This window comes from Hipposideros armiger, unplaced genomic scaffold, assembly GCF_001890085.2.
Source record: "Hipposideros armiger isolate ML-2016 unplaced genomic scaffold, ASM189008v1 scaffold_480, whole genome shotgun sequence".
NCBI classification, from domain to species: Eukaryota; Metazoa; Chordata; class Mammalia; order Chiroptera; family Hipposideridae; genus Hipposideros; species Hipposideros armiger.
The window spans coordinates 566,610-580,970 of NW_017731830.1; the positions used below are offsets into that span (position 1 = coordinate 566,610).

The following is a 14,361-nucleotide window of genomic DNA, read 5'->3' on the forward strand; positions in this document are numbered from 1 at the left end:
CACACAAAGGTGGAATATTGGCACTAGATGAAAGGTAGACCTATTTTCTACAATGTCTCCAAGTTCCATCTTATTCTAACCACTTGTTTGCAGGTAACTAACATTTTTCTATATCATGTTGGTTTTTTCTCTTTAATGCTCAGGAGCCCAGGTATAGGGGACAGTTAGGTTCAGGGCCTCAGGTCTGGTAGGGTTAAGATATACACACGGGGGGGAATTACAAGTCTCTGTCCATGACCAAAGTTCACAGGTATCCCGGCTAAGCTCCTCTGACCACCGCATGTCCCTCCGTTTAATTCCTCACCTTTTGCAACCTTTCCTGTTCCCGCTCCTGCTCAGCTATGAGCAGTGATAACTGCTGGGCGTGCTGCTCTTCCAGTCTCTTCCGCATTTCTTCAAGAGCTAACATCTTGCTTTTTAACGTCTCCTCACCTTCTGAAAAGAAACACGTCCCCCTCGGATTTAGAAAACTGACAAGTCTAATATCCGATGTTTTATATCATCAATTTCGACTGCGATTCTCACCAGCGTTTTCCTGGATCTGACATAATATAACCAAGACATAGCCAGGCCCCACTGTGGACCACATTCTCTTTTGCCACCCTCGTTATTTCACGCTATCAAATCTGCATCTCCCCATCCTTCCCCCTCATTTGACAGATCCCACTATGATCTGAAGTGATGGAGCCCAAACTATGCATGTTCAGTCTAGATTCTCCCTCCACCTAACTTCAAAACGTGGGCTCCATCCCCGGAGGGGCTCCCTCCCTCAAGGGCTGCCTGGAGATAGCCCACAATTGTCAGCCCACTTTGAGTTTGGCATTGGTGAAGAAAACTGCCTCTCCCAAGTTCATGCTCGCACCCCATGTCCCGATTAACACAGCGGTACATAGCCCAGTCTCCTCACTCCAATGTAGACCCACTAAAGGACCATCCACGCTTCCGAGTGCTCCCTGGGGGCAGCTGAGGTCTTGGCTGAGGCTGTGTCACAGCTCAACCTCTCCCTCAACCCCTCCCCTCCTTCCACACGTGTGGTCCCAGGAGCCGTCCCTCAGAAACAGCCTGCAGTCCCATCCCCATGTCACAGCAGACTTCCCGAGCAACAACCACAACAAGCTGTGGGCGTCTCTCCACACGCTGCCCTGCCCCCTGCCCACTCTGATGGGGACCTGGCTGTCCCCGCTGCACAGCTGCCACTGGTGGTTCTGCCTTCTTCTGGGTTTCAGTGAGGCCGCCTCTGGCCACATTATGTGGTTTACTTGGCGAGTCCAGGACATCAACTGTTGTTTTTATTTGAGTTCTTACTAAGTTGCACAGGTTTCAAATGCTCTGCCCCCACCCTATTTTTCCTACAAACCGTTCTTTTTAGCATGCAATTTTAAAGACTATGAAAGTTTTTTTCAGGAAGATAAATATCACATTAAAGCTGAAATGCCTGTGTCTAAATACTTAACTTACTTGATCATATGCCGTCCATATCGGTAATGAGGAATTATGGCCACAACAACAAAGTCTGGACTAACGGAGATGACATGTTGTAACAAGTTGTTAATACAACACTCAATGCAACAGAAGGCAACTTGAAATAATTTCTATCAATAAAGACACCTTTCTTGAACCACTACTCACAGAGCCCTACATGTGATATTTTCTCTAATAATTTGATGCTAAACTGTTTACTGAAGGCCCAACTCCACCAAGATCTCATCACACATGAAAGGACAAACTGATGAAAATATTGGAAACCATCATCCAAAAGGAAGACACTGCAGCAATACACTGGATTAAGGGGTGGCCAATTAGCTCAGGTGGTTAGAGTGCAGTGCTCATAGCACCAAGGTTGCCGGTTCAATCCCCACATGGGCCACTGAGCTGCGCCCTCCACAACTAGATTGAAGACAACTACTTGACTTGGAGCTGATGGGTACTGGAAAAACACACTGTTCCCCAATAAAAAAAATTTTTTTTAAAAGACACATACTTTAAAAAAAAAAATACACTGGATTAAAACTATGAGGGATGTTTCATGCAAGAACTTTTTCCTGCAGTCTTTACCAGTATTCTCTGTAATACCTAGTGGATTATGAAAAATTCAAAATTTAAATTAAAAAATAATTCAAGAAAGTCTATCAAATGGCAACAAACTGTACCTAATTATATGCTCTCTGATAAGATAAACAAAGTGAAGTACCCTAACGAACAGATGATTTTTATTTCGCAAAATGTCAATCATAAGTATTAAATAGAGATGCCCGTCTGCTTGGCAGGTAGCAAACACTTTCAGATTTCCTTACCTTTGCAACTACTTTCTAACATTTGATTCTTGCTGATGCAGGCAGACCCCTTTGGGTATCTTTTTTCTGGCAACTGTTGCCTTTCCTGTTCAGCTATTCCAGGTGTTATGATATAAGGACAGTTTTCCTTTTGCAAACCATCAACATCCAAATCAAGTCTGCGTTTCACTTTCTCAAAACTGCTGTCCAAAAATTGTTCATTTCCACAGCACACTGGAGGGGTGTCCATCTGCTGCCTGGCATTCTGGCTTTGCATCAGTAAAGGAGATGGGTTTTTTACATCATAAGACTTATTCAGTTCCATCTGTAAATTGCAGGAGTTTTTCTCTAACACACTGGCTGACTTGAGTCCACTCGTGGTTCCAAAGTTTTGACTCGCTATACACGAACCGGTGGCATAGGGCTCATGCAGTCTTGGCATCGGGGGACACATACTGTCCATTTTGTGTGGTCCTCTTCCATCACATGTTAACTGACCTTCAACGAGAGCAAGTCCATGAATCACTTTATTTTCTACGTGATCTCCTGAAGACTGACATACCTGATTTGATTTACCTAAAACCATTTCCTGTATGGCTTCAGATGTATTTTTGCTGACATAACCCCTGTTTGGACAAACTTCTGTTAAATCAATTGGTAAATTTGGCACCGTGTCAGGGATGTTTGTTTTTTCATCAGTATCTTGAACAACTAAGTCTACTGCTTGTTCTTTTCCTTTAGGACTCAACTCACAGGCATTTATCGGGTTATTTATAAGTATATGACACACTGATGATGGCCTAGAACGCCTTCGATGCGTTTTCGGACTCAGGCTGGGCTCTGGACTAGGTAATTTGGCATATGAACCAGTAAGACTTTTGAGAACATTATTTTCAGTAACAAAAGTGGGAATGACTTTAAAGTCAGAATCTAGATCCGAAACAGTGGGATGGCCAGTTCCTACAGGTAAGTCCGCTTTAGAAAAGCTACCTAAAACTGATGAGTTCGTGCTGCTTGCTTGAGTGGAAGCACCTTGGAGAAGAACATTTGATTTATTAAGGCTGGGCTTGTCAGGAATAACTGAACCGCAGTGTTTGCTGATGAGCTGGGTCTTCTCCTTTACACAGCCGGTCACCGTGACAGCATCGTTTTCTTTGTCTGAATGACTCTCATTAATACTCCTCTTTGCACTACTTCTCAGACTGCGTCTCGACTGTTCTCTTTCTATGTATTCCTTTGACTTTTTCATCAGGCTCTGAAGACTCATAATGTAGGGATCTGCAGCAACTTCCTCCAAAAGCGACGGCTCCTGTTTTTCATTTGTTGAGAACAGACCATCGGGAATAAGAGTCTCCTGTGGGGTTGCTGAGGAGGCCTTCAGAGAAGCTTCATTTTCCCTGTGGCCAATGTTGGAATGGTCACATTGCTTCAGAGAATTAAATTCTTCTGAGTCCCTAGCTAGATCTATCCCGTTAGATTTAAACTGGTCCTCATTATTCAATGGTAAGAGTCCAGTTATCTTTTCGAATTTTGCTAAAGTGGAGTGTTCAGTAGGGCTTGGCAAGATATTTGGAAATGGAGCAGGAACATTCAAGTTTGTGACTTCTGAAGGAGAGTAAACTGTTTCAGTCTCCCACTGATCAAAACCACTGGCATGAGGTGCTTTTCTAACCTGAAAAAGGGATTAAAATTAAAAAATGAATGTTTCCTTACTGCACAAAAGACTTTGATGTCATTGTTTTCTAAAATAAGACAAATTAAAGATTCAGAGTTCTGATATTTGAAAACACAAACAAAAATGAAGACAACCTTGTTCTGTGGTATGCTTTGTCACATGGAGCTCAAATACTATAATAACATCTATCGGTCACCCCAGCCTATTTATTAAAGTGTTTCTAAAAACAAAAACAATTGATCTAATCTGATACAAATGAGAACATATGTGCAAGTGTATACACACACACACACACACACACACACACACATATATCCATGTGTGATTTAATCTTGGAATAGAAGCGTTTTCCTTAACTTTTGTCTGGTTATATGGTATTAACGTCGCCAACTGTTGCTCCTAGGAGAGCCATCATCTCAGGATAACGATATATGAGCTAAATAGCAAGTAGTTCAATGTCTGACATAAATGATTCCCTCTTTAACAAAGACTAACGTGCCCTGGATACTGATTAAGGGAAAATAATTCAGTAATAAGACTCTGGCCTAACACATGCTTACCCCAAATTTTAACTAAAATCCTATTGCGTGATGAGGCAAATTTGTAGTAAATGATATCTCAGCCATGTAGCTTAAATGACTTAAAAACAAGAAAAATTTCAACTTAAAACTCAATGTACTAAAGCAAATTCTAATTTGATTAAATGATGGTCATTTAAAACTGGAACCTGTTAATGAGTTTTAGAACAAGCAAAATTAAGTAAAAAATTTGATAAATTAAGATGAGAACAACTATATACACAAGAAATACAATAGAAAAATAAGTAAAATTACATTTTGTATCTAAATAATTCAACTTTGCAAAAAAAATTAAAAGTGAACTAGGATGCTTTCTAAAGATTATACAAAAATATATTAAGAAATCATCATATGAATAGAGAGGCTCCAGAATCCTGAATATTAAGATTTTTACATTGTTTTTGTATGGTTTTTTTCCTAGGCCACATGGCACTCCTGTTTTACCTGATAAATCCCAAGACATGTAATGGTTTCCAGGTACTATGCAATAAACATTATGAGGTATACTCAGTCACAACCTCAGAACCAAAATAAAACAAAAGGAATACATATTCACAAAATCCACAAACACATTCATAGGTTTAAGTAAAACCAAGTATTTCCTTAAAATAGCTCATATTTCACATTTGTGATATTCAGAAACTGTGTTTTTTGTACACCACTAATATGAGCCTTTGGTTCAATGATTTAAATAACAACAAAAAAATCTATCATAGAATCATAGGTTTTACAGATAAAACAGACCTTAGAAATCTATTTTTAATATATATAAAATTTCTCAACCTCCACAATTCATCACTCTACAATTCAACATTTACAGAGAATTAACAACAGAGTTTTCAGACTCAACAATAATCTCATTAGTAATATATTTAATATATTCCCTCAATGAACCAAAAATGATATGCCATTTTTGTTTCAGTAATAAAAAATATCTAGTAATTCAAAAACCCACCCTTTACTATGCTACACACTATATTTTTTTAAACTTAATATGAACAGTAATTATAACATGCAAATTAAAATCAATTACCCATAGAGAAATGAAGATAGCAGTTAATATCCTAAGGTACACTGTACATTGTACCTAGTAGAATTACACAAACCACAGACCCATAAGATTGTGGAAAATTATAAAAAGATGTAACCAGCAAAACAGTGCTATATATGGCAGAAATTATTTATTTACTCAAATTCATTTGTTTTTCTTTTTGGTATGAAGAGATTGTTTATATAATTTTAAATTAAACTAAATAAAAACAATTACAAAGGTATGAATGTGTTGTTTAATTGGTTTTAATAAGCATCTAAGATGCATTTAGGCAATTCTATTTATCTAATCTGAATTGCATTTGCATTTATCTAATCTGAATCTATGAGCAGATTTTTCACCAAAAATAAATTGGGGGCAGTTATTTACAAAGAATGAGAATAAGATCATTGAGTCAATAGTCTGATTAGTTCAGAGGTAAACTACAATGGACAATTCTATCATTTTGTCACTGAGAATTCAATGTTTTTAGAGTCATAAGACACAGACAATAAGCAATTATATTCAGTGTAGGGCTCCATTGTCTAAGTACCCTCTGATTCAAGTACTGGGCATCACTAACAAGCAAGTGAATTTTCTTTGGAGTAACTGAAATGGAATATCACAAATTATGAAACTTCTCCAACAAGACAGTCAAGTATATTGGTAATTAACTAGCTAGTGCAAATATATTTCTGAAACATTATCATCAATGCTCATTCAATTATGATTTCTTAATAATTTAAAAGAGCTTAAATTACACACCTGAACATTTTCAAGAATCTCCTGGACCCGAGTCAGTAAAGCTTTTTTCCTGTTAATCTGCTTTCTCGCTTCTACATCCAGTGCTTTCTGCTTTTCTTGTTGCATTTCCTTTCTTTTCTCAATGTTAAGCTGTGAAACATCATAAATATGTTAATTATTTCTCATAAATATAAAAATAGCATAAAATCAGGACGTTTTCAATTAGAATGATTAGAATGACCTATAGTGAAAGGCATCTGGGCAGTGGTTGGGGTAGTGACTGGGGCGGGGTATGCAAGATCTTCTGGTGATGATGAAAATGTCCTCTGTATGAGTTACACAAGCGTATGCCATGTATCAAAAACGCATAAAACTTCAATGCTAAAGATCTCTGCATTTTACTGTATGTAAATTATTCTCAACTGAAAAAATAAGTTGAAAGAAAGAAGGAAAAAAGCCTGTTCACTTATCAACTGCTCTAAAATGAGAGATAAAATTCGCCCTTTTGGCCACTGCTGAGCTTTTCACTGGGTAATGTCATACTTCACTGAGTCACTTAGATTCTCCATCATCCGTGTACATTTTACCTCTCTGCTACCTCAAGAAAATCTCCAAAGGTTTAATGATAAAAGAAACATGTTTTATTTGCCTATAAAATCAGAACACATATTTGGTTCTACTTTGCTGTAACCTCCAATGAAAATATAATGTACCTAAAAAAATGAAGGCTTCCAAGCATTATATCTTTTAATAGTAGATTTACATCTTAATTATTAAGTCCTGGGAAGTTTTGTCACTATGGTAAGGAGTCAAGACTAATTTTAGATTATGCATATAGAAAACATGTCCTAAAAAATTATTCCAAAGTTGCAATATTCTTCTGCCAAATACAACATAAAAACATGGATGAATGTCAATAAACATCAGATTTTGCTTATAAGTAAGTAACTGATAGGGTCATAGACCCTAAATGATAAGGCGCAGGTATTTTGGTCCATATTAAACTAATCAAGCCTTAGGTCCTAAAGTAGCTGATAAAAATGTTTTAAATATTTTTCTCATTTGCATGGTACCAAAGAATCATTCCACAGTTTACTTTCTAATAAAAAAGAGGAAAGAAAAGGTATACCTTTAAAGAGTCATCTGGCAGTCACCACTGTAAAAGCAAGTATTCAAACTAAACATCAAAATAGAGAAACTAGGTATTATGTAACTTCTGATTTAATTTACTATTAAATTACATAGCATCATTTCCAAAGAATTCTTGCCCAAAATGTTTAACCTGACTCTAATCAAACGTCTAGAATTAATTTCCAGTTTATAGGAACTGCAGGGACTAGATGACAAATTAAATATCACTGAAGGAGACAATTAGACAAATTCAAAATGTAAGGCACTCTACAAGATAACTGGTCTGGTCTCTAAAAATTCACTATCATAAAAACAAACAAAAAAAGTTTTTAAGAGGTAAAGTGACTATTCCAGATTAAGATAGAGGTTGGAAAAACGTAACAAGCAAATGCTATTTGTGAACTTTGACTAAATCTAGATTACTAAACAAAAAAGGTTATAAAAGATATTTTGAGCCCAAACTGAGAAATTTGAATATGGACAGAATATTAGATGCTAGTAAAATTATTATTAATTTTCTTAAGGTGTGATCATGGTATTGGGGTTTTATGTAAGAGAATATCCTTATTCTTAGAATATGTATATTGAGGGGAGAAATGTCATGTAGCTGCAATTTTCAAATGTTTCAGCAATAAAACAAAAAGTAGGCAAATATATACACACACATATACATATACAAAATCAAACACAATAAAGCAAAAAATGTTAAAAACTGTTGACTAACTAGTCGATACATGGGTGGTCGTTGTACTATCCTCTCAACTTTTACGCATGTTTGAAAATTTAATGATAAAAAGTTGGCAGAAATTACTTATCTTTTAACTTCTGTTATATAAGAAAAATTCACTCTCAATCATATTAATTTTCTGATTTGGAATAAAATCACATACATATAAAACATATTCAATCTATATCAAAAGATACGTGATGAAAACTGTGTCTTCTCTCTCATCTTATATTCCCTTACCCCTCCCAAGAGAAAGAGTATGATATCCTTATTTAAAAATCCAAATACTTAACACATATTGATTACCTCTTATGATCTAGTGTTCTACACATTTTTTTTAATTATTATTATTTTTAGTTGGAGAATTGGGAGAGGGGAACAGTGTTGGGGAATTGGGGAGGGGGACCAGCCAAGTTGTTGTTCTTCAATCTTAGTTGTGGAGGGCGCCAGTCGTCATCTGGCTTCCCGGGTGCAGCTCGTGGCCTCTAAGCTCAAGGTGCTGTGTTACAATCTTAGTTGCAGGTGAGCATAGCCACCATCCCATGCGGAAGTCAAACCAGCAGCCTTGTTGTTAAGAGCACATGCCTTATCCACTGAGCCATCAGGGCAGCAGCTCAGCTCAAGGTGCCAAGTTCAGTCTTAGCTGCGGGCGGGCATAGCCCACCATCGAACAGACAGTCTTGTTAGGAGCACGTGCTCTCACCAGCTGAGCCATCCTGCCACCTGTTAGCAGCTCAGTGTCAGCTCAGCTCAGAGTCACTGCCCCATGTGGGAATCGAACCGGTGGCCCTGCTGCTCAGAGCTCATGCTCTTAAGCTAACTCTTAACCAACTGAGCCACTCAGTCAGCCCTGCACACATTTTAAGTGTATTACTTCATTTAATCCTCAAAACAGCTCTGTGAGGTAGGCATTATTTTTATTGTCATTTAACAAAGAAAGAAAATGGCCCTGCAAGTTCACAGAGCAGCTAAGTGGCAGAGCAATGATCTGAACCCAGGCCAGATGGCACCAGACACCAGAGCTGGGCTTTTAACCACTACTCTACCCTGCCCCCGAGAGCATGCTGTGTGCAGTGATTTATGGTAGTTTGTGGAGATTCCTCCAGGCCCTTACATTAGAAGTGCTGTACTCATTTTAATGGCATGTATGAGATTCTATAAAACGGACCAGTTAAACTAGTCCACTACTGATGGATATTTAGGTCGTTCATCAATATTTTTCTATTTTAAATAATGTTCCTATAACCTTATAAATATTTATTTGGGCACATACATGAGTATAATTGTAAGATATTCCCCAAATGAAATTGCTGAGTCAAAGGTTATGTATATTTTTAAATTCTGATAAACACTACCAAATTGCTCACCAAAACATAAAATTGACTGATTCTCTCAGCAAAAATGCATCATAAGTACCTTTTCCCCATAGGCCCTATCAGATCTTTGCAAATCTAGTAGGTAAAAAAAATGCTAACTCATTTGTATTTCTTTAATTATGAATAAGTTAGGCATCTTTTTGATGTTTATTACCCTTTCTTTTGTTTTTCTGTGAACTGCCCTTGTGGGCAGCTACAGAAAAAAACATTATGTAAAAATCAAAGCGCGTTTACCAGTGGAGAAAGCACAGCCATTCCACGGAAGCGAATGAGTGAGATGCTTTCAGACTGGACAGGTAGAAAGCTCTCTGTGGACAGTGATGCTTCTTGGATTCTGGCAAGACTCTTCTCACAGAACTTGTCATATTCCTCCATCTTCCCACAACCACACTACAAAAGAGACAAATGTCATTTTGAATGTGCTGAGAAAAATAAATCTTAATTATTTAGCAAATTGTATAGAACACTGAAATATTCCTAGAATTCATGATTCCTAGAACTGGACTTCCCAGAATTTTTCCACTGATCAGGAGCTAAACCTTGAGTATAAGGTAAAACATAGGTCAAGATCCTACCCAGTTGAGGTTTGCTTCAGATACTAAATATTTTTGAACACTTGTGTGTAAATTAATCTTTAAATGTGATTAGTTTAGAAAAGTACTAAGAACTCACTCACCAATGAAATCCACTTTGAAAACACAAAGTTCTATACCACTTTACTAACTTTAGATTATAAAATAGAATATATTTTTCTTAAGTAGGACTTATCTACACAGCACAAGAAAAACTAAATTATAGAAAGGTAGAAATGTTTTTCTAGAAAAAAAAAAAGACAAAAGTGTTATCTAAACAAAAGAGGATATTTACTTTTAAAAATTCTTTTTCTATCATGGAGTTCAAAGTCTATTACTTGCATATCTTAAGAAGATATTATGACTCCATGGTCACTAACCAAATCAGTCAGCAGTGGAAAACAGAAAATCTATCGGCTCTCGTAATAATTCTATTTTATCACCGAAAATTAGAACCATTGCCAAACTAGTTAAAATAATCAGCCTGCAACTTCACAATTTCTGGAAAATTGTAATGGGGACTAAGAAAATACAAGGCAACCAGAAAGGATTAGCTACCGTATTCATTCATCTAGCAAGCGTTAAATGTTTGAGTGCCTGTTTCCATAGCATTAGGTCTGGCACTGCTTCCTTTAAATAAGCAAAGGAAAATAAAAAGGGAGACATCACCAGACTCATAACCAACAAGAGACAGAACTGTGAAAACAGAAAAACTAATACAATAATGTTCCTTTCAGTGTTCATTTTAAAACAATTAATTAATTAACAAAAGACAGAGGGCAGGGAAATTCAATTCATGATATAGGATGTGCTAAGATGAAATAAGAATATGATACTGTCCTAAGCTTCCAGGTACTTAAAGATTCAGTAGACTAAAGTGTCAGAGACAAATTATAGCACAATTAGAAATGAAGAAAAAGCATTATTAAAATTATGATGAGATTGACCAACTGGTAGTCTTAATAACTTCTTCCTACAATCCCATCAATTCTAAGTATTTCTATATTCAAGTTAGGCAAAGTGAGAGTTTAATTCCAAAGAAATGGTGCTCTGGTAACCACAGCAAGGCCTCCATTTTCCGTCCAGCTTTCAACCTACATTATGATTATCTTAACAACCAAATTATGCAGAAGCTAAGAGAAACTCACATGACCCCATTTTTACTAAAATACTTCCCAATATTTTTTAACACAATCCATGCATCCAGCAGTATAGGGAACATAAATAGATTACTCAAACAATTAATGTTAATAGACTTCTCATGGATACACAAAGAATGAGATTCTATTTCAAAGGTCTGGGAAATTCAAGGAAATAAAGTATCTTTATGGCAATAGTTTTATTTTTCTTTCAACAACATCATATAGACATGCCTCATTGCTTCAGAAAGTGAAATTCATATCCCTTAAACAATACATGTGTGTCATATACACTGCAGATGGATAGTAATTTATTATTATTACAGCGTAACTTATGGCATCTGCTATTGCATAAAATGTCCACATACAAGTGCTAACGTGATGACTACGGAAATTACCAAATGATCCTACGAGGGCATGACTGGGTCCTTCTTATCCTTCAGCCTCAGCGTGTTGGTCCCCTCCTTGGAGAGGCTGTCCCTGGTTCTCCCGTCTAAACTAACCCTGCGTCGGTCACGACCACATTACACGGCGGCTCCCCAATTTCCACAGCACTTACCACTATCTGAAATTATCTTGTTTATCTCCTTGGTTTTTGTCTGTCCTCCTCCACCGAAGCGTAAGCTCCATAAGCACAGGTGCTTTCTCAGTCTTGCTCACCACCGAATCCCCATTACACAGGAGCAGCGCCAGCACTCAGTAGCCCTTGATAAAAGTATTGAATACATACATCCAGGTAGTTAGCTCAAAGAATAACGTAAACCAGGAAAAAGGTGAGAGTGGGCTAGATAGCAAGGGAGCATGGTAGCTTCCTGGGTGACCCTATTCTCAAAGCAACTGGCACCTCTCAACGGCAAAGGCAGCCACTTCAAAAGGGAGCATCCCGTGGCCTGTACGATTGAGCGAGAGGGCACTTCCTTTCTCACAACACAATCACCTGAGTCAGCAGGATTTTATTTTTAGGGAGCCCTGACGACAAGGCCACCCCAACCACAAATCTACTGCCCCATACTTGACCGTCAGGCATTACCGGCCCACTTGAATTCAGAATTTGTCAGCTGCGTCAAGTTCAGACACGCCTCGTCTTTTCCACTTATTCCATAGCCCTTCTCCAAGAAAGCCTCCTCGCCAGCCCCATCGGCTCGTGGCTCTGCTACCTGGTTCCTCCCCAGCGCTCTACCAGAAACGTCACCGAAGGGGACAGTCAAAGTGACACAGAACAGGTCTGGCCCTGTTTTCAGATTCTAGATGGCTGTTGACCCATCGGTCCTCCCAAAGACATAAAACCTCCTGCCGAGGCAGTGAAGGGGAAGGTTTCCCTTTCAGGCACGCGCTAGCTGTCAGTGCTCGGCAATTCACTTACCGTCTCTCTAGGCCTCAGTCTCCTCATCTGTAAAATGGGGATAATCTCATCTGTCTCAAAGGGACTCTGTGAGGATTTGAGGAACTAGAACACGTCTGGCAATTAGTATACTGCAGGACATGCAGAAAGCATCAATAAATGGGGGCTGCTTTGATTATGCAGATGATGATAGTGATGGTGGTGATGATGATGACGACAGCTTTTACAACTAAATTATGAACTCCTGGAGGGCAGTGAACAGTGCCTGGTTCCTGGTAAGATTCAAACGTAACTTTAAAACATGAAAAGGGGGGCAACAGCTTCCTCATTTCTTTTTTTTTCCCCCCAGGCCCCCACCTTTCCCATGAAATCAATCTCTAGCACCTGCCATTTGCCTAAATGGGGGAGTAGGGAACTGGGATCAAAACCAGGGAGAAGCAAAGGCTGGGAGCCACGTAGCAGCCTCAGAAGCAATCAAGAGAATTGGCTTGATTATCCTCATGCTTCTGCCCCAGAGAGTCGCAAAGGCAGAGAGAGCGTTCAGAAATGGCCAGCACGCACCCTGGGGACGCCTCCCTCGCCAGCATCGTGTCCCCGTGATAAAAAGGCCCAGTTTTATTAAGAGGAGATAGGCTCGGGCCGGCGCTTATTTACCCGGGACCCTCTGCCCTCACCCCAGAGCCCCAAGCCCACCTCCCCCAGCCCCTCTGATAAAGCTCCAGCCCTAGGGCCCATCCGTCGGTGGTCCCACCATCCGAGCATCACCTCCGCGCCGGGTGCCGCAGGCACCCGGTTCACCGCCTCCCCATGCCGGCGCCTTTCCAGGGGCTCGAGGCCCGGGAGCCCAGCATTGGCGCCTGGGTTCCGTCGGAGCCCGCCCTCACCTCTTCGGGGCGCCAGTTCCGCCTCGCCGGGTGGCCCCGCAGCCGGGACCCTCTGAGTCAAACCCCCTCCTCACGCACACACCTGATCTCCTACGGTCGGGTCAGCTTTCCTCCCCTCACCATAGGCCTTGTCAGGAAGCAAATGGCTTAACTGCTACTGACAGAGAGCAGCTCACTCCACCGCCGTCTCCTTCTCCTCCTCCCCGCCATATTACGGGTCTCAGGCGGCAACGCGGGCTCCTGGCAACGGCCGCCGCCGCCTAGACTCCACCTCTCAGGGCGGGCACTTCCGGTTGCTTCCCGGGCCGTTGTAACGGTTGGGGCACCAGAAAACTACAGTCCCCGAGGTGCATTGCGCGCCTGGGTAAGGCGTGGTACTTACGGGAGGCGCGATGCACGCCGGGAAACGTAGTCTTCACTGCAAGCTAGCGCCCCTACCATTGCAAATTATGTAGTGACCCCTTTCATTTTTTAACTTGGCTTTACGCTCTGCCTCTCTTATTGACCCTCCTTCCTGTGCCTATTTTTGCATATGTGAAATGAGAGTTTTAAAAGTGACTGTCACAAGGGTGGTTATGAGAAACAACAGATAATTCTCGCACAATGACCGGCTCCTAAGCACCACTTATCAGCCTTTGGTAGGAGAAGCAAGGTTAGGAGGAGAAAAAGCAGTGGAAAAGTCACTGGCCTAAAACTGGCGTGGCTTGAGTCAGTCTTGACTCTGCCATTAACTGCTTAACTCACTTCACCTCTCCTGGCCTCAGTTTCCTCGTTTACAAAATGAGGGACTCATTAAAATCCCTTCAAAGCTTTATAATCTGACTTTGCCTCATTTTGTTATGCCCTTTCATTCCCTTGGAATCTGCAAAACCCTCCTAAAGTCAACTGAA

At 39.8% G+C, this 14,361-nt stretch overlaps 1 protein-coding gene across 8 annotated transcripts in view; it reads right to left on the reverse strand.

Moving 5' to 3' along the window:
* The window catches only part of CCP110 (centriolar coiled-coil protein 110), a 24,255-nt gene extending 10,532 nt beyond the window's left edge, over nt 1–13,723 (reverse strand). For 2 of the 8 annotated variants that reach the window (XM_019666915.1, XM_019666913.1), the window contains exons 1-5: nt 11,805–13,723; nt 9,769–9,924; nt 6,322–6,450; nt 2,295–3,945; nt 305–435 (exon numbers count right to left, since the gene is read on the reverse strand). In XM_019666915.1, coding sequence (XP_019522460.1) covers nt 305–435; nt 2,295–3,945; nt 6,322–6,450; nt 9,769–9,909 — 2,052 coding nt within the window. In that variant the 5' untranslated portion in view covers nt 9,910–9,924; nt 11,805–13,723. The remainder of the gene's footprint in view (nt 1–304; nt 436–2,294; nt 3,946–6,321; nt 6,451–9,768; nt 9,925–11,804) is intronic. The other 6 variants (XM_019666912.1, XM_019666911.1, XM_019666910.1 and 3 more) reach the window with 6 other exon arrangements.
* Between the last annotated feature and the right edge of the window lie 638 nt (nt 13,724–14,361).